At 56.5% G+C, this 25,090-nt stretch overlaps 1 protein-coding gene across 4 annotated transcripts; it reads left to right on the forward strand.

Moving 5' to 3' along the window:
• The first annotated feature begins 342 nt into the window (after positions 1-342).
• Positions 343-24,561, forward strand: GTPBP1 (GTP binding protein 1). Of its 4 annotated transcripts, none has more exons than XR_012482841.1 (13): positions 343-617; positions 4,448-4,559; positions 14,483-14,663; positions 15,272-15,620; positions 18,417-18,540; positions 19,743-19,857; positions 20,322-20,466; positions 20,558-20,740; positions 21,302-21,437; positions 21,760-21,938; positions 22,376-22,573; positions 23,179-23,486; positions 24,410-24,561. XR_012482841.1 is itself a non-coding variant. In XM_074271750.1 (12 exons), the coding sequence occupies exons 1-12, from the start codon at positions 426-428 to the stop codon at positions 23,269-23,271; spliced, it is 2,007 nt and encodes a 668-aa protein (XP_074127851.1). In that variant the 5' UTR covers positions 346-425; the 3' UTR covers positions 23,272-24,561. The 4 variants fall into 4 exon arrangements, 1 of the variants encoding a protein (XP_074127851.1); XR_012482842.1 differs by having other exon boundaries at positions 346-617; positions 23,179-23,413; positions 24,481-24,561; XR_012482843.1 differs by having other exon boundaries at positions 346-617; positions 23,179-23,381; positions 24,448-24,561.
• The last annotated feature ends 529 nt before the right edge of the window (positions 24,562-25,090 follow it).

Raw genomic sequence — 25,090 nt, forward strand, 5'->3', positions numbered from 1 at the left:
ATTCTCCTCCACTCCCATTGGCGGAACGTAGTTGGGCTGGAGGGAAGACAGTTCCTGAAGGCCGAGGGAAAGGCGTGTGACGTTTCCATCATTGTTTGTTGTGGGGGATTCGGGGTATTAAAGATTCCCCTTAGCCCGCGCGGCCTCGCAGGCGGCTATTGGAGGCTCAGGGGCCACTGCTCGATTATTCATGAGCTGACCCCTCCCCAAGCTCCAACATCTCCCATTCCCCGGCCGGTGGCGGCTGCGCAGAAAGCTCAGTTCGGCATCGGCGGCTGCGCAGAAGCACCGGCTGGCGACGGGGGGCGGGCCCGTGCATAAATTAGTCAAATGCAGCAGGCGCGGGGCGGGCCGGGAGGCCGGCGGCGGCAGCAGCGGCAGTGGCGGCGGCGGCGGGGCAGGCGAGGCAGCCGAGGCGAGTGAAGATGGCGGCGGAGCGAAGCCGCTCCCCGATGGGCTCGCCGGTGCCGGCCTGTATGTTTGCGCCGGAACCCAGCCCCCCGGGCGCATCCCGCGCCGCGGCCGCCGCCGCCCGTCTCCACACGGGCTTCGACTCGGACTGCAGCGAGGACGGGGAGGCGCTCAACGGCGAGCCCGAGCTGGACCTCACCAGCAAGGTGCGCGGGGGCCGCCGGGGCTCGGCCGGGGCGGGCGGGCGGGCGGGGGGCCTAGGCCTGGCGCGGGGCATGCCGGGAAGAGCTCGGGGGAGGGGGCGACACCATGGCAACGGTGCGCTGCCCCGCCCCTCCCGGCCCCCCGCCGCGCCGCGAGCGCCTCTTCTGGCCCCGCCACCGCCCGGGAAACTGAGGCCCTGGGGAAACTGAGGAAGGGCACCCTAGCTTCTGCACCTCCTCATCCCCCGCCGTCTCGGGGCCTCCCACCCTCGAAGCGTCAGTCCCATCAGCTCCGGGCTGGCAGCTAGCTTATCAGGGATGTGGAGAGGGGAGTCCCCCCCAGATAAGCACTTGGAGCGCCTCCCTCCCGAGCGCCACGTGGACAACTCCCCTCCCCCTCCCACCCCCCCTCCCCCCGCAAACCCGGCTCAGGCTGGCCCCAGGAGGAAACTGGGGAGGCTGGGTGACCCAGAGGGGAGCTGGAGGGGAGCTGGAGGGGACCTCGGAGCGGCTCAGCCCCTCTTTTTACAGAGGAGGAAACTGAGGCTGGGGGAGGGGGGGTGACCTGGAGGGGACCTCGGAGCGGCTCAGCCCCTCTTTTTACAGAGGAGGAAACTGAGGCTGGGGGAGTGGGGATGACCTGGAGGGGACCTCGGAGCGGCTCAGCTCCTCTTTTTATAGAGGAGGAAACTGAGGCTGGGGGAGGGGGGAGCTGGAGGGGACCTCGGAGCGGCTCAGCTCCTCTTTTTACAGAGGAGGAAACTGAGGCTGGGGGAGGGGGGGACCCAGAGGGGAGCTGGAGGGGACCTCGGAGCGGCTCAGCCCCTCTTTTTACAGAGGAAGAAACTGAGGCTGGGGGAGGGGGGGACCCAGAGGGGAGCTGGAGGGAACCTCGGAGCGGCTCAGCCCCTCTTTTTACAGAGGAAGAAACTGAGGCTGGGGGAGGGGGGATGACCCAGAGGGGAGCTGGAGGGGACCTCGGAGCGGCTCAGCTCCTCTTTTTACAGAGGAAGAAACTGAGGCTGGGGGAGGGGGGATGACCTGGAGGGGACCTCGGAGCGGCTCAGCCCCTCTTTTTACAGAGGAAGAAACTGAGGCTGGGGGAGGGGGGATGACCTGGAGGGGACCTCGGAGCGGCTCAGCTCCTCTTTTTACAGAGGAGGAAACTGAGGCTGGGGGAGGGGGGATGACCCAGAGGGGAGCTGGAGGGGACCTGGGAGCGGCTCAGCCCCCCTTTTTACAAGATGAGGACGCTCAGGCCGTGGAGGGGGGCCCTGCCCAAGCCTTGGGGCCCCAGAGGGAGTGTTCTTGTGCCGGGCCAGGCCCCCGAGGGCCAGGCCCCCGGCTAATGACGGTGATTCACCTGGCTGAGCTTGCTCCCCACCCTGGGCCCTGCTGGCCCTGTCTAGCAGGTATGGCAGGGTCTGAGGTTCCCCACTTTTCAGGTCTGAGAGCTCTGGGGCCTTGCTGACCCGGGCTGCCATTCAGACCTGGGGGTCTCTCTCTGCGCCCAGCCCAGAGGGACCCCCTTGCTCTGCCCCTTTGGTCACAGCCCTCTCCCGGGGGTTGGTGGAGCGGCCAGGTGGGATCGCTCGCGGACAAGGGCCCACCGTGTAACTTGGACGGGCCTGGGGCCTGGGAAGTCGTCCGGCAAGGTCCTGGTGCTCCTTGGCGGGACGATTTCTGTGGTTGGGAGTCAGGGTACCTTGAGGATCATGGAGAGGATGCTCTGGAGGGGGAGCCCTCACCTGCCTCTAGCCCCTTGTGCTTGTGCGGTGATGACACCTGGCCTGTCTGGGCCAGCTCTAGGGTCCTGGTTTCTCCCAAGGTTTCTCCCCCCCACCCCCTGGGCCCTCACCCTGTTTGAGCTCCCACCTTAGCAGAGAGAAGTGATGAAATGCCCCCTCCCCCCAGGGCACGAGCTCTTCCTCCTGGTCTCCCAGACTTCTCCTTCCTCCCAGGACCTGACAGCCGAGGAGCAGCAGCATATGGCAGGTGGAAGCTCTGCTTTCCACCACTTCTCTTTCCCTGATGGGGCGCTGTTGTTGTGGGGGGGGCCGAGGGGGCCCCCCCTATTTTGGTAGCTGTTCACAGATCTCAAAGGCTTTGGAGTCTTGGCCAGAAACCAAGCAGGAGGAGACCTGGCTCGGAACAGGGCATTCACTGTGGGCCCCTTCCCCCCGGCCCGGCCTCCTCCTCTAGGACTGGGCCACCTGGGCTCCAAACCCTGACATTTAGGAGCCGTGTAAGCCTTTGGCCAACCCCTTCCTCTGGGAGCCGTGATCATGTGGGTATGGCCTACCTCACACAGAATGGGGAGGGGGGCAAATCTTGAAGCACATTCATAAAATGAGTATTTTAGAAGCCCTGGAGAGAGAGAAAGAGAGGAGGAGAGGAACACAGACAGGAGAGGGAGAAGGGGACACAGAGTCAGAAAGAGACAGACAGAGAGATGGATGAGACAGACGGAGAGCGAGCGAGCAAGCTTCCCAGCAACCCAGTGGAGAGACTGGAAGGGCTGACCCCTCCGAGTCCAGAGAACTCGCTTTCTCACCTCCTATGCCTTCCAAGTTCCAGGCAGGCAGCAGGGCCAGGGGGCCACAAGGAAGGGCAGAGGTAGACATGCTACCTGTATAGCCCACCCAAGACTTGACTTTTGTGCAGTGTGTGGCCTCCCAATATGTGTATATGACTGGTGGGTGCAGTGAGCCTTGAACTATAATGTGACCCAACACATGCAAAAATAACATAGGAGGTCACGGGAAGCAGAGGGGTCTCTGACATTAAACACACACCTTTGTCAACAGTCAGCATAAGGGTGACCCCTGTTCCCCCCCATGTGCTGCCCCAGCCAGGCCTCGCTTCCTCAGCTCCCTAGTTGGCTCTGAAGTTGAGACAGATCCTCTGGAGGAGGGAGCTCAGCCCACATGGGCTTTCCAAGTGACAGCCAGGCACCTTTGTGTGTAAATCAGCTCAGGATCCCAAAGGGCTGTTTCTCTTCCCAGAGAGGAGTCCTTGTGTGTTATTGGCTGAGAAACTTGGAAAAGCCCTAACTCTACCTGCACGATGGGTCTGTAAACAAACAAAACCCCATCTGCTGCTTGGCCACGTGTTCTTCCTGACCAGGACCCCCAGTGCCCCACACCAGAGGTCCAGACACGAGCCGGCGCCACTCCAGAGAGTTTATCGAGAGGTGTAGGGCGCTTCAGAAGCTAGCCTAAGCTGGGCAGGTGGAGGTTCTCGGCCCTCGGGAGGGAATGCTCCCCTGCCCGGCAGTGCCCCGGCCTGGGCTCTGTCGGCCGATTCTCGAGGGTTTGTATTGCATGGAGCATTTGGGCCGAGGGTGGGTGGAGGAGCCAGCCCTGCCTCGAGTGATGTAGGCTGAGAAGGTGCAGCCCTTTCTGTGTGAGTAGGAGATGGAGGCCCGACTCTCCCCTCCGAGACGCTTCCCATGTGCTGGGAAATAAGGAAGGGCAGAGGTGGGCCAACCCTGGGGTAGTGGGTGAGGGGGTGCCAGGAGGAAGGGCAGAGGTGGGCAGCAGGATGAGAGGGTGCTGAGAAAAAGGGCAGGGACAGGCAGCAGGGCGAGGGGGTGCCAGGAGGAAGGGCAGGGATAAGTAGCAGAGTGAAGAGGTACCAACAGAAAGGGTAGAGATAGGGTGAGGAGTGCTACCAGGAAGGGCAGAGCTGGGCAGCAGAGTGAGGGGTGCCAGGAGGAGGGCAGAGGCGGGCTGGCCCTGGGCAGCGGGGCGAGGGGCTGTGTGGTCACCAGCTCTGGCTGGGCCAGCCCTGCAGGGCCCGGGAATCCTAAGGCCTTCTGGTTTCTCCCCTAGCTGGTGCTAGTGAGCCCAACATCAGAGCAGTATGACAGCCTCCTCCGGCAGATGTGGGAGAGGATGGACGAGGGATGCGGAGAGACCATATATGTCATTGGGCAGGGATCAGGTGAGCACCGTTCTCCTTTCAGCATTTGAAGACTCCCGGGATCCACGCCATTGGGCCAGAGGGCCGCAGTGCTCCCTTCACGGCCACAGATCGCCACCCCCTCGGGTCTGAGTAGACTGTCGTTGTGAGCCGCTCTGGCCAGATGCCCCGGGGCGCTCACCCGGCACGGCCCCAGAGGACGAGCTTCCGCTGGGCCGGCCTGTGGCCAGGCTGTGCTTGGAGCTGGGCCGGCACCGTGAGGCCTGTCCTGTGCGAGTCTGGGTGGCCCAGGGTGCTCTGCGGCAGCTTCCTCACAGAAGCCTCTCGTAGTCTGCCGGGTCTCCTTTCAAGTAAAAATCTCCCCCGCTACCTCACTTGCCACGTTGGAAGAGCTCTCGCGTATGGCTCTCTGATTGTGCCCCGTCATTGTGGGCTAGAAGCTGGGAAGGAGTGTGGGGTTCCGCGGTCCTCCCCACCGAGGCTCGTTAGTGTTGGGGTGAGAAAGGCAGTTTTCAGATGATGTCCCGGATGCATTTCTCTCCCCACCAAGACGACAGGGAAACCCTCCTGTTCCCAGTGTGCTTGTGGCCATATGGGGAGAGGTCAAGGAGTGATGGGACGCCGGGCCCCAACTATGGCTCCCCTCTGAGCCTGGATTGTTTGATCTCTTTTACTCTGCCTGTGAGCTCAGACAAGGAAAATCCTGGGCCCAACCATTGCCGGCGCCTCCTGACTGAATCAGACCAGCCCTGACCCCCCATTCTTGCCAAGGCCCCTGTTCTCCGCTGCTTGCTGCCCATGAACCTTGCTCTGCCAGAGAAGAGTTTTGTTAGAGCCTGCTGGGTGAGCAATTGGGGTTTGTGGTCTTCGGGGGACAGGGCTGCTCCCCCCCCAGCGTGTGGCTCTCCTTAGAAGTAGTCCTTGGTCCTTTGGAGGATCAGGGAGGTCACAGCTGGGAGGCCTTCAACCCTCCCTGGCATCTTGGCTCCAGTGACCATAAACAGGTCCAGCCCTGCCATGTGCCGCTCACCTGCCTTTGACGGGAGGTCGGGGGCCTTGTTAAAGGAGCAGCTTCATTTATAGCCTTGGTTTTTGCCCAAGGAGGCTCAGAGTGGGACATTCTCCTCTTCGTTCACCAAGTCTTTGGAGTGGCTGCTGCTGTGTCAGATTGTGTTGAAGACGGGGTCCCTGCTGGGATGGAGCTTGGAATCAAGTGAATGAAAGAAGGCTTGATTCCCTCCAGGAGATTCTGGAGGGGAGACACAGACAGGAGGATGCTGGAAGTCTAGAGGGGAGCAGCCGGTCCCAGCCCGGCCCTCGGCTCCGCTGTCGGCCGTTTTCAATGTTTCGCTGGCTCCCTTTGGTCCGTCCCAGCCGGTGGCCCGGGACTCTCTCCAGCACTCCTTCCCTCTAGAAGCATCCTTGCTAACAAACAAGTGAATCCTCATGCAGAATTAGGTCTGGAAATAGCTGGTGATGGTGTCCCGTGAGCCGGGACTGGACCCCAGAACTTGCCAGCTCTGTCCCTACTTCTAGTGAATCCTTCTCTCTGGTCTGGGCTGCGTGCGATGAACAGAGACTCTTCAGAAGTGCACAGATGATGTCACTCCCCGGATACCAGAGGACCCTGGGCCTGCCACCTCTCTCTCTGAGGACCCCTCTTTCCTGTCCTACTGTGGGCCATTTCTTATTTTGCCAGCCTTGCCTTCCTGCCTCCCATGCAGCCTCCATATCTGCCTGCCCTGTCTCCCTCCCTCGGGAGCTTTCTTGGATTGTTCTGCTGGGAAATTTGCTCATCTCGCATTTGGGAAGGCCCACTGTGTGTCGGGACTGGGCCAGGCCCCAGGCTTGGGGCCCACGGAAGTGGGAGGCAGAGACGGAGGAATCGTGTTCCTAGCAGGGACAGTGGACGAAACTGTGAAGAATGGGGAAGTTGGGGCAGATCCCTGGGGGAGACCAGTGTTGGGAGAGCCTTTTGAAGGGCCAGGCCTCAGGATCACAGTGCTCTGCCTCTTTCATGTGGCTTTTCAATGGTCTTTTCCAGCCTGGCGTCAGACAGTTAATTAGTCCTTTCAATCCCAAAACACCATATGGTGGTGAAATACTCATTAAGTCATCCTCATCAAGCTGTGTCTGTTGGACCCTGGGAAAGGACTGGGATTCGTACCACCAACAAGAAGGTGACTCTGTGTGGGAGTCGGGTAACCCCCTGTGGCTCCGTCCCCCCTGCCTGAAGTGCTCTCCCTCTTTGTCTCCCCCAACTCCCTTAGGACCACTCACGGTCTGCCATTGCCCCTTCCGCCCACCTTCCCGGCCCCCTTCCCACAGGGGTTGCTGCCCGTTTATGCAGAATAGAGCCCGAGTGGACGCTCACTGCCGGTTGGCGGCATCCTGTTTTTAGCCATGAATGCATGCTGACTGACTGAGTTTGCAGAGTGAGCGGCTGGGCTCAGTTAGACCCCTAGAACTTGGTCATCTTCCCAGGGCGGAACAGTGAATCTCCACCTCGTCGGACCCTTCCTTGGCATCCTGTAGTCACTTTGTTCTTCATGTTGGCAGTGGGCTGGGTGCCCGGGAGAAGAGGCAGCAATGTAGACTAGCAAGTATAGGGTAATTTTGTGGGGAGAGGGACCTTGCCAGCAGATGACCAAGCCGCATTTTGAGGGAAACTTAAGGATTCTTAGTTGGAAGTGAGAAGGGAGGGGGTAAAGGGCAAAGGCATTGAGATGGAAATCACATTGTGCTTTGTAAAGAACGAGGAAATCCCCTCATGTCTCCCTTCTCCAGTCTTGTCCAAATCTGTGAGCGGTTAGGGTGGCCCTCTCCTGCTCAGGCCTGGAGCACTGTGCTAAGAGAACCTCCCACCAGGGAGGCCAGCCCCAGGGCCTCAGACCCGCTCCACTTTGGACAGCTGGGGTGGTCAGTCAGGAGGAGGCACCTGGGCTCAAGAGGGCCCCCTGGGCTTGCATTTGCTGTTGTGGCTCTCGGCAGCGGCTGCCGGGAGGCCCCTCCGACCGGCCCCCGTGTCTCCTCCATCTGCTCGGCCTCAGGACGGATGGGACGCCTTGTCCCCCCTTCCCTGTGACGCCCAGATAAGGCTGTTGTGCTTCTCTGGTCCTGGAACTCAGTGGCTGCTGAGTCAGTAGCGTTTAAACTTTTGTGGGGTATGTCTGTAGGGCCCTTTGTAGCAGGGCTTCTGGAGTCAGGCTGCCCTCTCTAATTAGACTGGCTGTCCCTCTCCTGGGCATCTTTGCCCAGACCTATGGAGGGGCAGAGGAGAGCGGCAGGTACAGGAGTGTGCCTGGGCAGAAGAGGGGTAGGGAGGGAGAAAAGCAGTCATTGCAGTTTATCGTAGCACATTGCCCTGAGGGGCAGGCTCCTGCTCATTTAACCAGATGGGGAAATTGAGGTTTGGGTCATTGACTCTTCCTCTGCCTCCCTACTTCAGCTGCTGGGGTCGCTCCTGATTAGAGTAGGGATGATGACGGGGTGAGTATATACAAGAGTCATCGGCTCACCGAAGGGCCAGCAGGCGCCAGGGAGACTGGGCTCACTCTTCCCTGGGGAGCCTGGTGTTGACCATGTAACTCCCCCAGCATCTGGGGGCGGGGAGGGTTTCAGGGTGAATTCATTTGTGAACTCAACAGGTAATAGAGACAGTTCCAGGTTCTGGGCTGAGCTCTAGGAACCAGGGGAGGGCGGCCCAGTGGTCATTGAAGTATCCAGACCATAGGGCCATCCCCCTGGCACAGGCGAGGCTGGCAGGAGCTGGGTTTGCCCTTCCTTTGGGCCTGTCCCCAGAGGCTGCTGTGGACTTTGTTAGGAGAAGCCCTCTATGCTTCTTTCCAGCTTTGAGGCTTTGCAAACATTAATGGTGACATTGCTGCTGGGCCTAGAATAAACAAGGTAATGTCATTTGCTGCCAGGGTAAACAGAATTAGAGAGTTGAAAAAATTCCCTCTAGAACGTCTTGGACCAGGTCGGGATCAGCTCTGAGCGAAGGCCTCCCTCCAGCCACGGCTTTCGCTGCACTTCTTTGCTGCAGAGATTTTTTTAAAAAATGAATTTCATTGTAAACTGAGCCATGTTTTCTCTTTTATTCTGGACAAACACCAGATACAATGAGTGCTTCCATGTGAAGTATAGAAATAGAGAGGATGCAATCGTGCTCTCGTGCAGGATTGGTTCAGAACTCCCTCAGACCTTCCTCTGTTCCCTTTTTTTGGTTTGGGAGACATTTTCCTAACCACTCTTTCTTCTCCCTTCCCTTCATAAAAAAGCCAAATCCTTATAAGACCAAAGAAAAAAACCCAAACAAAAAAAAGCTTTGTCATCAGTAGAGTCAAGCAAAATAAATTCCTACAAGGGTCTCATTTTGTCCCTTGTTCATCACCTCTTTCTTAGGGGATGATGGCATATTGCTTCATCAATGAGGTGGGAGTTCTTTGGTTTTTCAAAGTTTCTTTTGGTGGGGTTATTGTTGTTTACATTGCCCAGTTCTGCTTGAGTCACTCTGCATCAGTTCATTTGAAACCTTCCCAGGTTTCTCTGAAATCATCCCCTTTTATCATTTCTTCTTTTGCAACAGAATTCCATCACACACACCCTACCCTAATTTATTTAACATAACTCTTTCCCCAGTGATTGGCATCCCATGGGTCCAGTTCTGGATATCACAAAAAGAACTTCCGTTAAGTACCTGTGTCCGCTGGGGTCCTTTTTCTTTCAGATCTCTTTTGAGGGCACCCATGGTTTAGTGCCTTTCTGCCATCTCTACAAGTTTGATCTACAAGATGGAACCACAAATTATTTTATTTGTTTCTTTAATAGGGATTTGGAGAATTTTTGTCATCTGCCTCTTGATACTTTGAATTTCTTCTTTTGAAAATTTCATATTCTTTGATCATTTCCCAGGTGGCGAATGGGCCATCCACTTTGGGAGAGTGCTCATTGTTTGGAAGAGCTCCCAACTTCCTCCCTGTCTCAGTCTCTCCGAGGAGGAAACCTCTGTGGTTTTCCTTTTGTCTCTTTGACCTAGTGACTTAGCCCAGATCTGGCTGCTGAGTCTGAATGAGTGCATGAATAAATAAATCCATTGGATCCTAGATTTGGGGCTGAAGGGGGCCCTGCCTGCTGAGGCCGGTGAGCAGGATGAGCCCGGTGCCTCTTGCACAGGCTGGCCCTTCTTATGCTGCAGTTTCCCCGCTGCCCCCGCTCTTGGCATAGGAGGCCAAACAGACCAGGCCTCAGCTCTCCCACTCTTCGGGTCCTCTCTGTGGGTTTTCATGGGACACGGGCCTGCTTCTGGACCTGGTAGCCTTTCTAAAATGTGGCACCGAATCCAGCCTTCCCCCTGTCCTCTGTGGCCACCTCTTTCTGCCATCAGGCGATGCCCATAATCTGGGGAGCCTTTTGGCTCCTGAGGAGGGCTGTGACCCTTGTAGCTTGCAGTCCACTTGGAACCTTTCTGATCTTTCTTAGACAAATCACTCCCTCTCCATTTCTCCTCCATCACGTACTTGGAATTATTATTTGTTCTGATTGCGTGTCATTAGACTCCACTAAGAGGGTGTTCTAGGGCCTTCCTTGGCCATGTTAGCTAGTCTTACCATTGTTGCCTTCTGAGGGTCAAGGACGGCTCAGTTTGATCCCTCCGAATTCATTTGTCCAAGTCACTGCTAAGACTGGGGCACTCCAAGCGTGTGTGCCATTCCTCCATATAGAGCTCAGCCCTCTCAGTCTCGTCACTCTGGCTTCCACAAGCATAGTTGGGATGTCAGGTGCATTGCTGGAATCCAGAGAATCTCTGTCTTTGGTGTCTCATGACCAGGTATTCGCAGTGAGCCAGTCTGTCTTCTAAGAACCAAAGTCAGACTCACCGGCCCGGAGTCTGCAGACCCTGTGTTTGGACGTTGGGTCAGGGGCCTCCTTTCTTTGGCCCGTGGCCCCTCTCCCAGTTACCTCCTCCCAGTCTTTCTGGGCCTGGCAACCTGAGTTCCCCAAAGACAGCTGGGGGCCCTCCTCATTTATCTTTTATTATTATTCTTTTGGTGGTTTCCAGTGTAAGGACTGTTCTCCTTGGCTTAGAAACAGGAGCCGCAGGACGGCGCTATCCTACCTTGCCCCATCATCCCTTGCCATTATCCCCTCACCGTCCTCTGTTTCACTCCAACGCAGCTGGAGACAAACCAGAAATAAAGAAGCCGCCTTTTTCTTGTCCTTTGCTTTGTCCAAACCAGGCCAGGCGTGAGCCTGGAGCCTCGGCGCTTCTGAAGTGAGTTTGTTCTTTTAAGTTGTAGGGGATCTTTTGCCATTTTTGCTTTTACATCATTTACATTTCCCAGGCTTTCTTATAATAATAAAAATAGCTAATAGAGACCTGTGTGCTAAGCCCTTTACAAATATTAGCTCATTCGAGCATATCATCTCCGGGAGAGGGGAGCTTTTATGTTGCCTTCCCCCCCCCCCCAAGGCTGGGGTTCAGTGACTTGCCCAGGGTCACACAGCTAGGACGTGTTAAGTGTCTGAGACCAGATTTGAACTCGGGTCCTCCTGAATTCAGGGCTGGTCCTCTAACCACTGCACCACCTAGCTGCCCCGAGAGGGGAACTTTTATGATCGACTCTGCTGCTCATCCCTTTTAACAATGTCCTTAACCTTTTCTACGTCATGGTCTTCCTGGGCAGCTTGTGGAAACTAGTGACTCCTTAGAATAAAAAAAAATTAATTTCATAATGGGAAGAAATACCGAATTTCACTTAGACATTAGTGAAAATTAAAGGTGTAATTTTTTCCCCCACTCAGGTTCCTGGACTCCAACGATCCTTTTGTGAACCCTGACATAATACATTTTTAAAAGGGTAGGGGGAAAACAGAATTTAAAAAAGTAAGCAAGATATTCAGAAAGTCCAATATCTTTTATTTAGAACCTAAATTTCCCAATATATCTCTAGCTCCCAGAAGCCATTGCTTATAACCATTTAAAAAAAAATACAAAAAGACAAAAAAATCAGCAAGATGGGTCCTATATACATATATATGTAAATAAATGTTGTGTGTGTGTGTGTGTAAATAAATGTATCAGTGTATGTGGTGCTCCTCATTTGTGGATGCCTACGAATTTCCTTCTGAAAAGGAGCGGGGCAGGTGTGGTGCATAGTCCCCTGCCCTGCCCCATCCCCTTGCCTCATTACTTCACTGGCACACTTAGTGAGTCCATACCCAGGGCATGAGCATTTCCCTCTCACTCCAGTTCTTCGATAGCACAAGAAGGGCTGTTGTAAATACCCCAGCTTATTTGAAGCCTTTTTTTGGTGGGGTCCCTGACCTTGTTGGGGTACCCAGTTAGTTGTGTGGTGTCTGAGTCACAGGGTATGAATGTCTCTGTCACTTTGAGTTTTCTAGAATGGTTGCACCAGGGTACCCATCTTTCCACAACTCCATCAGCATCACCATTTCACCCAAGGTCTTCTGAGTCTTTTCCTCATTGTTAATGATTTGGAGCTCTCTCCTGTGGCCCTGTGTGAATCATTTCTGTTCTTTTTCTGAGAATTGTTCATATTGTTTGACCACTTCGCCGCCAGGAAACAGTTTGCCTTGAATGGTTGTATACACTTGTTAGCTGCTCAAGGTATTTGTTAGAAGGCTTTTCTTCCCATTGACGCTTATTTTTTTGGCTTAATTGCATTAATCTTGTTTCTGTAAGGACTTTTACATTTCAGATTATCTTTATCTCTTTTTTTTTCTTGGTGATTTTGCCTATCCCTTGGCGGGTTCCTGCAGCCTTGTAATTGTGTCCTTTTCTCTTTTCCTGATTATTCGGCTTCGATATTGTCTCCTCTGACACAGTCTCCAGACCATGTGGTGGTCCAGGCCAGCTCCCTCTGGTACCCTGCTGGCCGGGCTTCCCCCTGCCTTCCGGGGGGGCTGGCGATTTCCCTGGGCCACACACACGTCTATCCAGCCAGTTCCTGTTCTTCTTCCTCATTTGAATTACTCCCTTTTGAGTCTTTAGGCCTTGAGCCTTAGCTGGAGCATGGTATCCCACCTGGGCTCTCTTTGAAGTCTGCTTCCCCAACATCCAGGCGCCATGCTGGACTTGGCTGCCTGCCTTTGCTCTTTCTGTGTCATTAACTCTGGGAGGGAATGGGCCTTTCACCAGGGCATGAGAGGCAGGCAGACAGTCAGAGGGAAGGACAGAGAAAGAGAGAGGGGAGAGAGAGAGCCAGACAGGAGACAGAGAGGAGAGGGAGACAGAGACAGAAACAGAGAGAAAGGCAGGAGAGGAGAAAGAGATGGAGAGAGGAACAGAGAAAGAAAGGAGAAATACAGACAGAAACAAACAGGAACAGTGAGAAGAGAAGAGAGGGAGAGGAGAGAGAGACAGAGATGGAGAGAGGAACAGAGAAGAGAGAGAGAGAAAAACAGAAAAGAACAAAGAAAGGAGAAAGCCAGACAGAGAGACAGAAACAAACAGGAACAATGAAAAGAGAAAGAAGACAGAGAGAGATGGAGAGAGGAACAGAGAAAGAAAGAAAGGAGAAAGCCAGTCAGATAGAAACAAACAGGAATAGTGAGAAGAGAAAGAAGAGAGAGACAGAGATGGAGAGAGGAACAGAGAAGAGAGAGAGAGAAAAACAGAAAAGAACAAAGAAAGGAGAAAGCCAGACAGAGAGACAGAAACAAACAGGAACAATGAAAAGAGAAAGAAGACAGAGAGAGATGGAGAGAGGAACAGAGAAAGAAAGAAAGGAGAAAGCCAGTCAGATAGAAACAAACAGGAACAGTGAGAAGAGAAAGAAGAGAGGCAGAGATGGAGAGAGGAATGGAGGAGAGAGACAGAAAAGAACAGAAAGAAAGGAGAAAGCTAGACAGACAGAAACAAACGGGAACAGAGAGAAAAGAAAGGCAGAAGACAAGGAGAGTAGAGGCAGGTGCTAAGACTGGGGAATGGGGAAGAACACATGGAGCAGCCCCCAGCGCAGATGGTGGAGGGGATCCAGGGTGGGCATGGGAAGCTCAAGAGGGAGAGGAGCCAAGGGCCGTGATGGGGCAGAGCCAGGATTCGAGCAGGCCCTAGATGGGCTCTCTGAGAAGTGAGCGTGTCATCCCCTTGACCTCGCATTGTCTTAGTGGCCCCCGAGATGCTCACGGGAATAAGGGCAGGGCTGGGAGAAGGGAGGGAGCCATGCTTGTTCTGTGGAGGGCACATGGGGCCTGGGCTGGCAAGCAGGGCTCTCTCAGGCTGAGGAGCTGCTCCCGGCTTATGGCCCATGGCGAGGGTCCTAGGAACTGCTCAGTAGCCGCAATGACACAGAGAGCTGAGGTCAGGCTGCCTCCTCACGCTCGGAACTGTAGGCAAGGAGGCTGGGCTTCAGGGAGCCTCAGCCTCTGGCGCTGGCCCAGGGGCCAGGAATGGCTACTCTCCCTCTACTTTCTTACCCCGACTTGAACCCAGGACCATGGGCAGAGGCCAGAGCTCAGCCTGGCACTGCCTTGTTGGCGCCCACATCAGGGCCTCCCTCCGGCCCTCACCAGGAGAAGGGAGGCCTCTCCTGGAGCTCATTTTGAAAATATTTCCCTGTTGTGCTCCTTTATACCTGGCTTCCTCGGCAGTCCTGCATAGATTAAAAACGTGAGCCTGACGGAAGGGCTCCTTTAGGCTTGCCCAGAGTCCCAAAGCCCTACAGACATCTCGGCCTCCTTGGGGAAGTCTGGAAGGAGGGGCTGCTGTGGCAGCTCCGTGCCCGAGGCGTCACCTGAGCCGCTCCCAGGCCGAAGCCCCTGCCCACCTGCACCCCCAGGTGCCCTTGTGCTTCCCCACCCCTGGCGTTTTGGTCCTGGGCAGGCTTCAGCTCAGGAGACACGAAGGGTGCAGAAGGCCTGTGGGCAGGATTGGAGGGGCTCAGTCAATTCTCTGAATGAACGGAAGTACCTTTCTGCAGACGGGACCGAGTACGGGCTCAGCGAGGCCGATATGGAGGCCTCGTATGCCACCGTGAAGAGCATGGCCGAGCAAATGGAGGCCGATGTCATCCTCCTCCGGGAGCACCAGGAGGCTGGTGGCCGAGTGCGGGACTACCTTGTCCGGAAGCGGGTTGGAGATAATGACTTCCTGGAGGTCAGGTGAGCAGGCTAGCCCGCCCCAGGTTTCCCCAGGCCTTCCCTCCACCTGCCCTGGCACATGCCACAGGCTTGGCTGGTCTCCACTTTCCCTCACTTACTAGCTCATGCCCGTTGCAGGAGGGTGCAGACCAGCAGAGAAAGGACAGGCTCCTATCCCCAAATTTTCCCATCAGGATTTAGGTTTGGAGGAGCCAGGAGATGAGGAGGAGTGGGAACAACAATCAGGGCCCTCTGGGGAGAACCCAACGTTTGTCCTTTTGTCCCCAGTGAGACCAGGCTGGGGAAGGGGAGGTCCAGGGTGAGAGCGAAGGGCGAATAGGGAACTTCATGTTGGGTTTTCCCGCTGGCTTTGGAGAGGAAAGGGGGAGGGAGGCCTCTGGGAGCAGCTACTGCCAGCCCGAGCCCAGCCATGCGGGAGCTCCCTCCATCCATCTGGCCAGAGCCCCAGGAGGTATCCTGCTGGGCTCAGGACCTGGCCCATCTGTGGGCACACAGCCCAGGCTGGCGCTGAGCCAGGATCTGGCCTTCTGAGGCTTGGGAGGCCAAAGCGAGAGATGCAGCTGTGACGGGTGTTTTCTTCACTGACCCATCCTCCCACCCTCGCGCAGGGTTGCCGTGGTGGGCAACGTGGATGCGGGGAAGAGCACGCTGCTGGGGGTCCTGACGCACGGGGAGCTGGACAATGGCCGCGGCTTCGCTCGGCAGAAGCTCTTCCGACACAAGCATGAGATGGAGTCCGGCCGCACCAGCAGCGTGGGCAACGACATCCTGGGCTTTGACAGCGAGGGCAATGTGGTGAATAAGCCCGACAGCCATGGGGGCAGCCTCGAGTGGACCAAGATCTGTGAGAAGTCCACCAAGGTCATCACCTTCATAGACCTGGCCGGCCACGAGAAGTACCTGAAGACCACGGTCTTCGGCATGACGGGCCACCTGCCTGACTTCTGCATGCTCATGGTAAGTGTGGCGGCCATCGCACCGGAGCTCACCTTGTCTGAGCCAGGACACCTAGGGCTTTGTGGGGAAGAGTGTCAGGAGCCGTGGCTATGGGAGGGGAAAGGGCGGATCTCAGGTGAATCTGCGTGCTGTCCCCATTTTATACATGGAGAACTCCAAACACAGGAAGTCCAAGGACTGTCTCAGTGAGCTAGTGAGCACCAGAGAGGAGTCTGGGGGACAGAGGTCACCCTGGAGGACCTGGACCCTAGGGCTTCTTATCAGGGACACACCATTGCCTATAAAGAGAGAGAAGCACTGCCCCTGGACCATGGGGGTGTGGGGAGGATCAGGAGCAGATAGAAAAGAGAGGATATGCTGGCAGGGGTCCGAGATGTCCAGGCTTGTCTTACACAAAGGAAGTGGGAAGGGGGAGAGCTCTGGGCCTTGTAGCCTAGAGGGGTTTTGGTCTGAAGTGGCTAAAGTAGTGGACATTAGGAATCTGTTAGATTTTCGGCCTCATAAACAACGAGGCTACAAGATTCGGTTTGGAAGGCAGAGCATGTGCTGGCCAGCCCTCCCCGGAGCCGTCCCTCGTTGTCCTGCTGCCCATGGGAGCAGGTCCCTAAGTGAGCATCTGTTTATAATAGCTCACCAGCACAGATTCTTGGGGAAGAACAGCCGTGCATGTGACCTCAGCCTGGTAACCCGTCCAATCGGTCTTCACTTGGTAACCCGTGATGAGGAAAGGTTTCCTTCCCCTTGTTTGAGCCCTCAGGCTGCCAGCTTTCTGAAACCTCAGTTGGGTTTATAAATACCTAAAAACAGTCTGTCAGGTGACATAGGAAATCAATTATTTTGAAGGATTATTAGCAGAATTTGTTTTCATTTTATTATAGCTTTTTATTGCTAGAACATGTCCATGGGTAATTTTTCAACATTGACTTCTGTCCAACTTTTCCCCTCCTCCCCACCCCTCCCCTAGATGGCAGGTAGTCCAATACATGTTAAATATGTTAAAGTATATGTTAAATATAATATATGTTTACATATTTATTCAGTTATCTTGCTGCACAAGAAAAATCCGTTTTAAAAAGAAGGTAAAAAGAACCTGAGAAGAAAAACAAAAATAGCAGCATATTTTTAAATGTCTTTATATTTTTCAGAACACATGCAGATCATTTTCAGCATTTGCCTTGGCAAAACCTTGGGTTCCAAATTTTTCTCCCTCCCTTCCTCCAGCCCCTCTCATAAAGACAGCGAGTCCAATATAGGTTAACGGTGCAATTTCTTTTCTTTTCTTTTTTTTTTAATTGTATACTTTTAAAAAATTTTAACTTTATTTTTTAAAATTAATTTTATAATTATAACTTTTTTTTGATAGTATATATGCATAGGTCATTTTTTACAACATTATCCCTTGCACTCATATCTATTCCAAATTTCCCCTCCTTCCCTCCACCCCCTCCCCTAGATGGCAGCATACATGTTAAATATGTTGTTATCCTAGATACAATATATGTGTGCAGAACCGAATTTCTTGTTGCACTAACGGTGCAATTTTTAGAAACATTTCCATATTTGCCATATTGTGTAAGAAAAATCAGATCAGTGGGAAAAATGAGAAAAAAAAACAAAACAAGCAAACAAACACCATCACAACAAAAAAGGTAAAAATACTATGCTTTCATCCACATTCAGTTCCATAGTTTTTCCTCTGGGCGTGGAAGGCTCTTTCCATCCCAAATCTATCGGAATTGCCTTCAATCACTTCATTGTTGAAGAGAGCCACGCCCATCAGAATTGATCCTTGTATAGTCTTATTGTCTCCGGGTACAATGATCCCTGGTTCTGCTCGTTTCACTCAGCATCAGTTGATGTAAGTCTCTCCAGGCCTCTCTGTATTCCTCCTGCTGGTCATTTCTGATGGAACAATAATATTCCCTAACATTCATATACTACAATTTACCCAGCCATTGTCCAACTGAGGGGTGGCCATTAAACTTCCAGTGGAACAAGATGTGGAAGCTGCTTTTAATCTGGAATTAAAATGAGAAGTCTTTCCCACTGAGTTCTGGTTTCCGACCACTTGAGTGTGATCTGAATTTTAGGCAGGGTCTTACAACCTTGGATGGCCTTAGACAAGATCTTTCAAGAAAATGTCACTCCTGGAGCGCAGAGCCTTTGTTTTTCATTCTGTGGGTGCATGTGGGGCCCCCTTTGGGGCGAGGTGGGGGCCCTCAGCCCATGCAGACCTCCTCGGCCATGTCTCACTATAAATCTGCCAGAGACCTTTCCCCTGCTGTCGGTTCTCTTGTAAGCTTCTCTTGTGTACTTATGCCTCTTGGCATCGTGCCTCTTGGTGCACATGGTCGTCACAGGGACACTCACCGCCATCTTGGTTGGGGCCACGAGTCTTGTAAGTGTGTGCTGTAGGGATGGGCGGCACAGCAGGAGACCCCTATGCTCAGGCACTGGAATCGGCTCCACCACCGACTAGGGAGAGGCTTTTCTCCAGCAGGAGCAGCTCCCCGGGGGCCAGCTCTGTCGGGTGCTCTGGGTCTCTCCAGCCTGCAGCTTGCGCCGTCGGGCTTCTTTGTTGGCAGTTTCCTAGAGAGTCTCCAGCCCAAATCCTGTGACCACCCTGCTTTGGTGGAGGGAGTTCTTCATGCTGATGATGGGGCTGGCCCTGTGTCGGGCCGGGGTGCCGCCATGTCTGATCTCTCACCCCGCCGTCCCGTCCTCCTTTTCCTCCTGGACCAGGGGCTCTGCTCCGGCCTCCCTCCCACTCACGCTTCCTTTCTTTGTCTGGGACAGGTGGGCAGCAATGCCGGGATTGTGGGCATGACCAAGGAGCACCTGGGCTTGGCACTGGCACTTAACGTTCCCGTCTTCGTCGTAGTCACCAAGATTGACATGTGTCCCGCCAACATCCTGCAAGGTAACGGAGGTCTCTGCACAGTGGAGGCCTCTGCCAGGGGCTGCCCACATTGGCTCCCTCCAGCAAGCTGGGATCATCTTCCTCGTTTCTTGTTTGGACCTTGGCCAAAAATGTCTTTTTAAATTGAGTGACTTGCCCATCTGGGTGCTGAACGGTGGAACTGGGGGCAACAGGCCAGAGGCCAAGAGGGGCAGGTTCCTGGATGTAGAAGCCACCTTTCAATCTGATTTCTGGGCTTCCCTTCCCTGGCTCCCCGCCTGCCCAGCTGGTACGCCCCCTCTCCTCTCCCTTCAAGGCCTCTCACTCAAACCCGTCCTCAGCTGAAAGGGGATCGCTCTGATTCTCTCCCTTGTGACTTGTTGTGTAGTTCAGACCGGTGCCTGCCTTGCTGAGGAAGGGGCTGAGAATCCCCTTCTTTGGGTCTGGGGACTGAGGGGTGGCTGCATTGTTGGGACAAATCCCAGTTATTCCTAGGGGAAGCTCCGGTCACCCAACAGGCCCTGGGGTCACTTCCCAGAATCCCCTCTGCAGTGCTATTGACCAGGTTCCATACAGACTTCCTCCTTTGGGATGGTGCTGGCTGGTCTTTAGGAAGGTTTTCCTTGCATTGGGCTCAGTTCGCCCAGTGCTCTTCTGTGGTGGAGGTGTACAGGGGCGCTGAGCATGCAAAGAGCTTCCGCTCTGTCTGAGGGGAGGTTGTGCTTGCTAGGAGGGTGGGCCCAAATTCGTGGCCTCCTCCTGTGGGGCAGTGGGGGGGCTGGTTTCCTTTCTCCCAGCTGTGGGCAGAGCTGGTACCAGGGGTCGCTCCTCCCATCCCGCTCCGTCACCAGGGTGGCTGCAGGGCCGCTTAGCTGCGAGTGCTGTCCACTCATGGGAAGGATTGACTTACCTGATGTGGAACCCTTGCCTGCTGCACCAGGATGGGTGGGCAGGGAGCCGGGGCGGGGGGCTCCCTCCTCTCCCTCCCTTTCTTCCCTCTGCCTCTCGCTCTCAGTTTGTCTCTTTTAGTCACTCTGTCTCTCCTGGGGCAGGCAGGCCTCCACGTGGAGTTGTGCCCCTTCTTTCTGCCACTCTAAGCGTCGTGACTTAGCCCTCCTCTGCCCATCTGGCATCTGTCTGTCTCCCGCTCGTGCCAGTGCTGAGTGTGCCCGGCCAAAGGGGTCGCTGCGCAGGCCTCATTTTGTTCCTTCTCACCCTTTAAGAAACGCTGAAGCTGCTGCAGCGCCTGCTCAAGTCCCCGGGCTGCCGCAAGATCCCCGTGCTGGTGCAGAGCAAGGACGACGTGATTGTGACCGCGTCCAACTTCAGCTCGGAGAGGTAGTGAGGCCCTTGCCTGGGACCCGTGTCCATAGCCCTTGTTCTGCCTCTCCCCACGGCCCTCCTCCCATCCCCCCGGCTTCTCTGGCCTTCTCCTGAATCAGGTGCCATTTGTCCCGGGGGCCTCGTCCCGGCCGGGCCCTGCTAAGACTCACACTGATCTGGCTTCGGTGGTTCGTGAGTCCCCGGCTCTCTCACGAGAGCACTGGGAGGCAGCTTGGCTTGTCCCCTGGAAGGCACGAGCTGCGGGGCTGGTTCCAGACTGCCTGGGCCGCTTCCGTGGCAGTGCTGGCCCTCCCTCGTGGCTACTCCCCCCCAGGACGACGAGACTGTGTCGGGACAGAGAGAGCCTGGCGCCCACCTCTCATTCCCCAGCAGCCAGTGTCCGGCCCAGGGGAGCCCCCAAGGAAGGAGCCGGCCACTTCAGCTTGCCTCTGTTCACTTTTTCTTCACTCCCTGCTTAGGATGTGCCCCATATTCCAGATCTCCAATGTTACAGGAGAGAATTTAGACCTGCTCAAGATGTTTCTGAACCTGCTGTCCCCACGCACCAGTTACCGGGAGGATGAGCCCGCCGAGTTCCAGATCGATGACACGTATTCTGTTCCGGTGAGAGGCTCGGGGCCGTGGCCGAGGGCCGGGGAGGGTGCCCGCTGGCTGACCAAGAGGGTCGCCTCCACGCCTGCTCTCTCCTCTCCAGGGAGTGGGGACCGTGGTGTCGGGAACCACCCTGAGGGGCCTCATCAAACTGAATGACACGTTGCTGCTGGGCCCCGACCCCTTGGGCAACTTCCTGTCCATCGCAGTGAAGTCCATCCACCGCAAGAGGATGCCGGTCAAGGAGGTGCGCGGAGGCCAGACGGCTTCCTTCGCTCTGAAGAAGGTGAGGCCGGGGGCTCGGGCGGAGGCCGGCCCACCCCGGGTCAGCTCCTAGGTGAAGGTAGTATCCTGAGCGTGGCGCCTGAGAGCCTTGTGTTCATATGATGGTTTCTGTGGCCACCCTGTGTGTTTTATATTGTGCGTTTATCACCGTGGTCCTGAGAAGGGCTCTGTGGGCCTAAGTGCCCCAGAGATACTGAGATAGTTCTGAAGTCCTGGTTTTGGATGGTCCCCCTGAGCTCCCTCTGGGGCTGGGGAGAGGACAGAGATTCCCTGGGGGGCTTACAGGGCTTGGTCCTGGTGTGGGAGGCTCACACCCAGCCTTAGAGGAAGCTGCAGAGCTAGAGAGGGGGGCCCTGGACCAGGCCGGGGAGGGACAGCTGAGGCAGGCCAGGGACAGCCCTTAGATGCCAGCAGGGGATGATTCGATGGGCCAAGAGCCCTGGGAAGGTCGGGGCACAGCTCATCTCCCCTCTCAGTGCCTTTGCTCTCTGGGAAAACGAGGTCTCTTGAGCACTGGCTTGGGGAGTCTCAGGGCACTCCTTTTGGTCCCCCACCCTCTCAGATTAAGCGCTCCTCCATACGGAAAGGCATGGTCATGGTGTCTCCACGCCTGAATCCCCAAGCTTCCTGGGAGTTTGAGGCAGAGATCCTGGTCCTCCATCACCCCACGACCATCAGCCCACGATACCAGGCAATGGGTAGGTGACCAGGCAGCTGCCCAGCCCTGAGCACCCTCTCCCGTCCCACCGGACCTCTGCTGCTGTTGCTGGGGGACAGCGTTCAGAGCTGGCAAAGAGCACAGTCTTTGTCTCACCTCACTCTTCCTCTCCCCCATCTATGGACCTCAGTCGGCCCCTCTCCTGAACTGAACTCTGAGGTCCGGGAGGGCAGAGCATGCAGTTTGTCTCAGCTCGGTTTTGTTCAGCAAATGTACCAGGGTTAGTCCGTCCCGAGGTCATCTGGGCCCCCACCCTCTTTAGCCCCTTCCCCAAGATGAGCATCTTCCCATTCCTGTGGCAGTGCATTGTGGGAGCATCCGGCAGACTGCCACCATCTTGAGCATGGACAAAGACTGTCTGCGCACCGGAGACAAGGCCACGGTCCACTTCCGCTTCATCAAGACACCCGAGTACCTGCACATAGACCAGAGGCTGGTGTTCCGAGAGGGCCGCACTAAAGCTGTGGGCACCATCACCAAGGTGGGCTCTTGCCCTCCCCTTGCTTTGTCCGACTGCCCAGGGGTAGCTCAGCCAGCCACTGCCCCAGGAGGAACCCCCCCTTTGCCTGGAGATATGTCCTGCGGGCTGCGCCCTCCAGGGGAAAATTGGGGCAGGACTGCAGGCTTTGGTCAGGGGCCTGGGGGGGAGGATGGACAAACATCGAGGCCTTTGGTGACTTGGCCACTTGGAAGGGAGGGGCAGGGCCTGTGCAGGGGGTGCAGAGGGAAGGCCCTGGATAAGATGGGTGTCCTGTAACTGGGGAGGGTGGTGGGCCCAGGAGGAGGAGGGGAGCTCTGGAAGGCACGGGCCACTGCTAGGACGGGAAGGGCTGCTCGGCTCCCTTTCCCACTTGGCCTCTGGGGCCGCCCTTGACCCCCAGTGTGGGCGGCTGCCAACTTCTCTTCCTGGCCTCTCAGCTCCTCCAGACCACCAACAACTCCCCAATGAACGCCAAACCCCAGCAGATCAAGATGCAGTCCACAAAAAAGGGGCCCCTGACTAAACGAGAGGATGGAGGGCTGCCCAGTGGGCTGGCAGCAGGGGCGCCCTCCGGAGAGGAAGCCTCCCCAGCAGGGGCCGTCCAGCCCACCCCTTCCAGCATCCTTCAGCCCCAGGTAGGCCTGGGGGGCCGGGTGGGCCGTGAGGGAGACCCTCTGCAGCTTGCCCTCTGCTCTTCCCTCCTCACCGTGGCTTCCCCTGCCTTTTTCTTCCTGGGTCACCCTGAGGATTGCTGTGGAGGCCTCTGCCTCGCTGGGCCAGCACCATCCTTTGGTTCCTCTCTCGGGCTCACTCTATCTCTCGCTCACCTCTCTCTCCCCTTCTCTTGACATTCCCCTGCCAGGGCGCCCAGGACGAGGAGACCCTGGGTCGTGAAGGGCCCAAGGTATTCAGTGCATATTGGGGAGCTGATGGGGGGGCAGGCAGCTGCCTCCATCGCCCCCTGCCCGTCTGGCTCTCTGTGCCCCATGGCGCTTGGCTCGCCACCATGCTCTCGAACTGGTCCTTCTGGGTCCTTGGAGTTCAGGCGAGGTCCTTCCCATGTTAAGAGTGTCCTTGACTTCCCATGAGCCCGTGTGAAAGGAGGAGGGGCCCTCCCCTTTTAGAGATGGGCAAACCAAGGCGCCCGTGGTCGCCCAGTGGTGGCGTGGGCCAGCCCCTGGAGCTCCTGACTCTCCGCCCGCCCCCGCATCGTGGCTCAGGCTCCCGTTCTCTCTTGCAGCCCAAGCCCAGCAGCGGGGGCCGTCGACGGGGAGGCCAGCGGCACAAAGTCAAGTCCCAGGGGGCCTGCGTGATGCCGGCCAGCGGCTGCTGAGCCCCTCCTGCCTCCCCCCCAGCCTTCCCTGGGACCCTTCTGTCCGCCCCCCACCTGGGACAAAGCCAAGCAGCTGTCACCACCCCACCCGTGTCCCGCCCCTCTCTCCAGCCTTCCCCCCCCCCCCCCCCCCCCCGGGATTGTAATTTATAAGCTCAAGAAGGGGCCGGAGGAGCGTGGGACTGACCAGCTCCTACGTCCCTTCCGGTCCCTCTGCCCCCCCTTTCCCCAACACATTTTTGTACATCTTGGGCCCTTAGTTTTTATTCCTTTTTATTATATATATAAATATATATAGAGAGAGTGTGTGTGTGTGTGAAGATGAAGGCGGCTAGGCCGGCTGGCAGGCCCGTCTCCCCCCTCCTCTGTGCCTCGGCCATTTCCATAGCCATCCTCAGGGGTTCTCCGACAGACAGGCCAAGGGGCGGGGGCCGCCGCACTCCAGCCTCCCCCTCTCTGGAGAGCACAGCAGCAGGAGCGGCCCCTCTGGCCCTCCGCTTTTGTCTGAAATGGGGGCGAGAACGGGAGCGTCGCCCCCTCGCCCTCACTCCATCTCTTTTTAGTCCCCCCTCCCCTGGAAAAGGAATACCCCCAAGCGCTTAACTTTAGATGGGAGGGCTGCAGATTGGCCTTAGGCCTGTCCCTCGGCCTACCATGGGGGGGGCTGCCATTTTTCCCCTTTTGGAGACAATCCCTCCTACCCCCTCAGCCCAACTCGGCAGCCCCAGAGTGAGCCCCCCTGCCAGTCCCTTGGAGTTGGTTTTGGGGATTCTGGAGAAGTCCCATCTTCCTCCTTTCACTCTGACCCAGAGGGGGGCCTCCAGCCTGCTGGGAGTTGTGTTTATGCAGTCCCCGAGTGGGTGAGGCAGCTGCTTCCATTGCTCTCATGAGCCATACGAACCCTCTCGCCCTTCCAGCATCCCCAACCTGTCCCCATTGTGGCCGCTCCTGGGGCAGGTTGGGAATCTGGCTGCTGAGAGAGGCCTCCATGGCTTGCCCCAGAGCCTGCGCTTCAGGAGGGACTTCTGTGCCTCTGCTATGCCCAGTCTGGGGATGGGACCAGCTATGGAGGCAGCCTTGAGATGGGGGAGGACCCACATCCAGGGGGCCTCCCTCAGCCTCCATCTTCTACCCCTAGTGCCCCCTTTCCCACTGGAAGACAAGGCCCCTCCCCAGACTTGTCTTGGTTCCATCCCCCTCACCCCCCAGGTGTTTGCCCTGGTTGTTACTGACCAGCATTCATGGACCGGCCAGACTGACATCCAAAATAAAAGTTTGTTCCAAGTTGAATGGGCTCCCGTGTTCCCTTGGCCAGTATGATCCCCTCTGGGGAGCCCGTCGAGGGGAGCCGGGTCAGGGCTGCCCCGATGGGGAGAGGCTGGTGCCCCTGGCACAGGAGAAGCTGGGGAGGGCAGTTTGATGGTGTCTCCATCCCAGGCAGTCTGGCCTCCTTTGATCCCCCTTCAAGGCTCACGGTGCCGAGAGTCACGTAGGGCCTCCCAGAGCACCTGGAGACATGGAGACACGCAGAGCCAGTGAGGTGGGCAGGACCAGGATGGAGAGCCAAGGCCTCGGGCCTATGCCACGACAGCCCGGGATGGGGTGGAGGTGCTCACCGGACCTGCCACTTTAGAGCTGCAGGGGGGTCCCACGAGGGGGTAGGTCTGCTTGTGGAGGGCCATGCCCACGATCACAATGCCTGAAGGCCATCCCGACTGGGGTCCGAGTAGCTTCAGGAAGCCCCACTGGGATAGAGTCCTCCTCACCCCCAACCTGGACTGAGGGGTGAGGGGAGGAGCAGGAGCCTTGGTGGCTGACG

Source organism: Sminthopsis crassicaudata, chromosome 5, assembly GCF_048593235.1.
Source record: "Sminthopsis crassicaudata isolate SCR6 chromosome 5, ASM4859323v1, whole genome shotgun sequence".
NCBI classification, from domain to species: Eukaryota; Metazoa; Chordata; class Mammalia; order Dasyuromorphia; family Dasyuridae; genus Sminthopsis; species Sminthopsis crassicaudata.

What these genes read in the sequence shown, in the direction of transcription:
- GTPBP1 (XM_074271750.1), top strand. Translation starts at nt 426, where the DNA reads ATGGCGGCGGAGCGAAGCCGCTCCCCGATGGGCTCGCCGGTGCCGGCC. An exon ending in CTGTGGGCACCATCACCAAG is followed by an intron (nt 21,939 to 22,375) that starts GTGGGCTCTTGC and finishes CTGGCCTCTCAG; the next exon opens with CTCCTCCAGACCACCAACAA. An exon ending in CCAGCATCCTTCAGCCCCAG is followed by an intron (nt 22,574 to 23,178) that starts GTAGGCCTGGGG and finishes TCTCTCTTGCAG; the next exon opens with CCCAAGCCCAGCAGCGGGGG.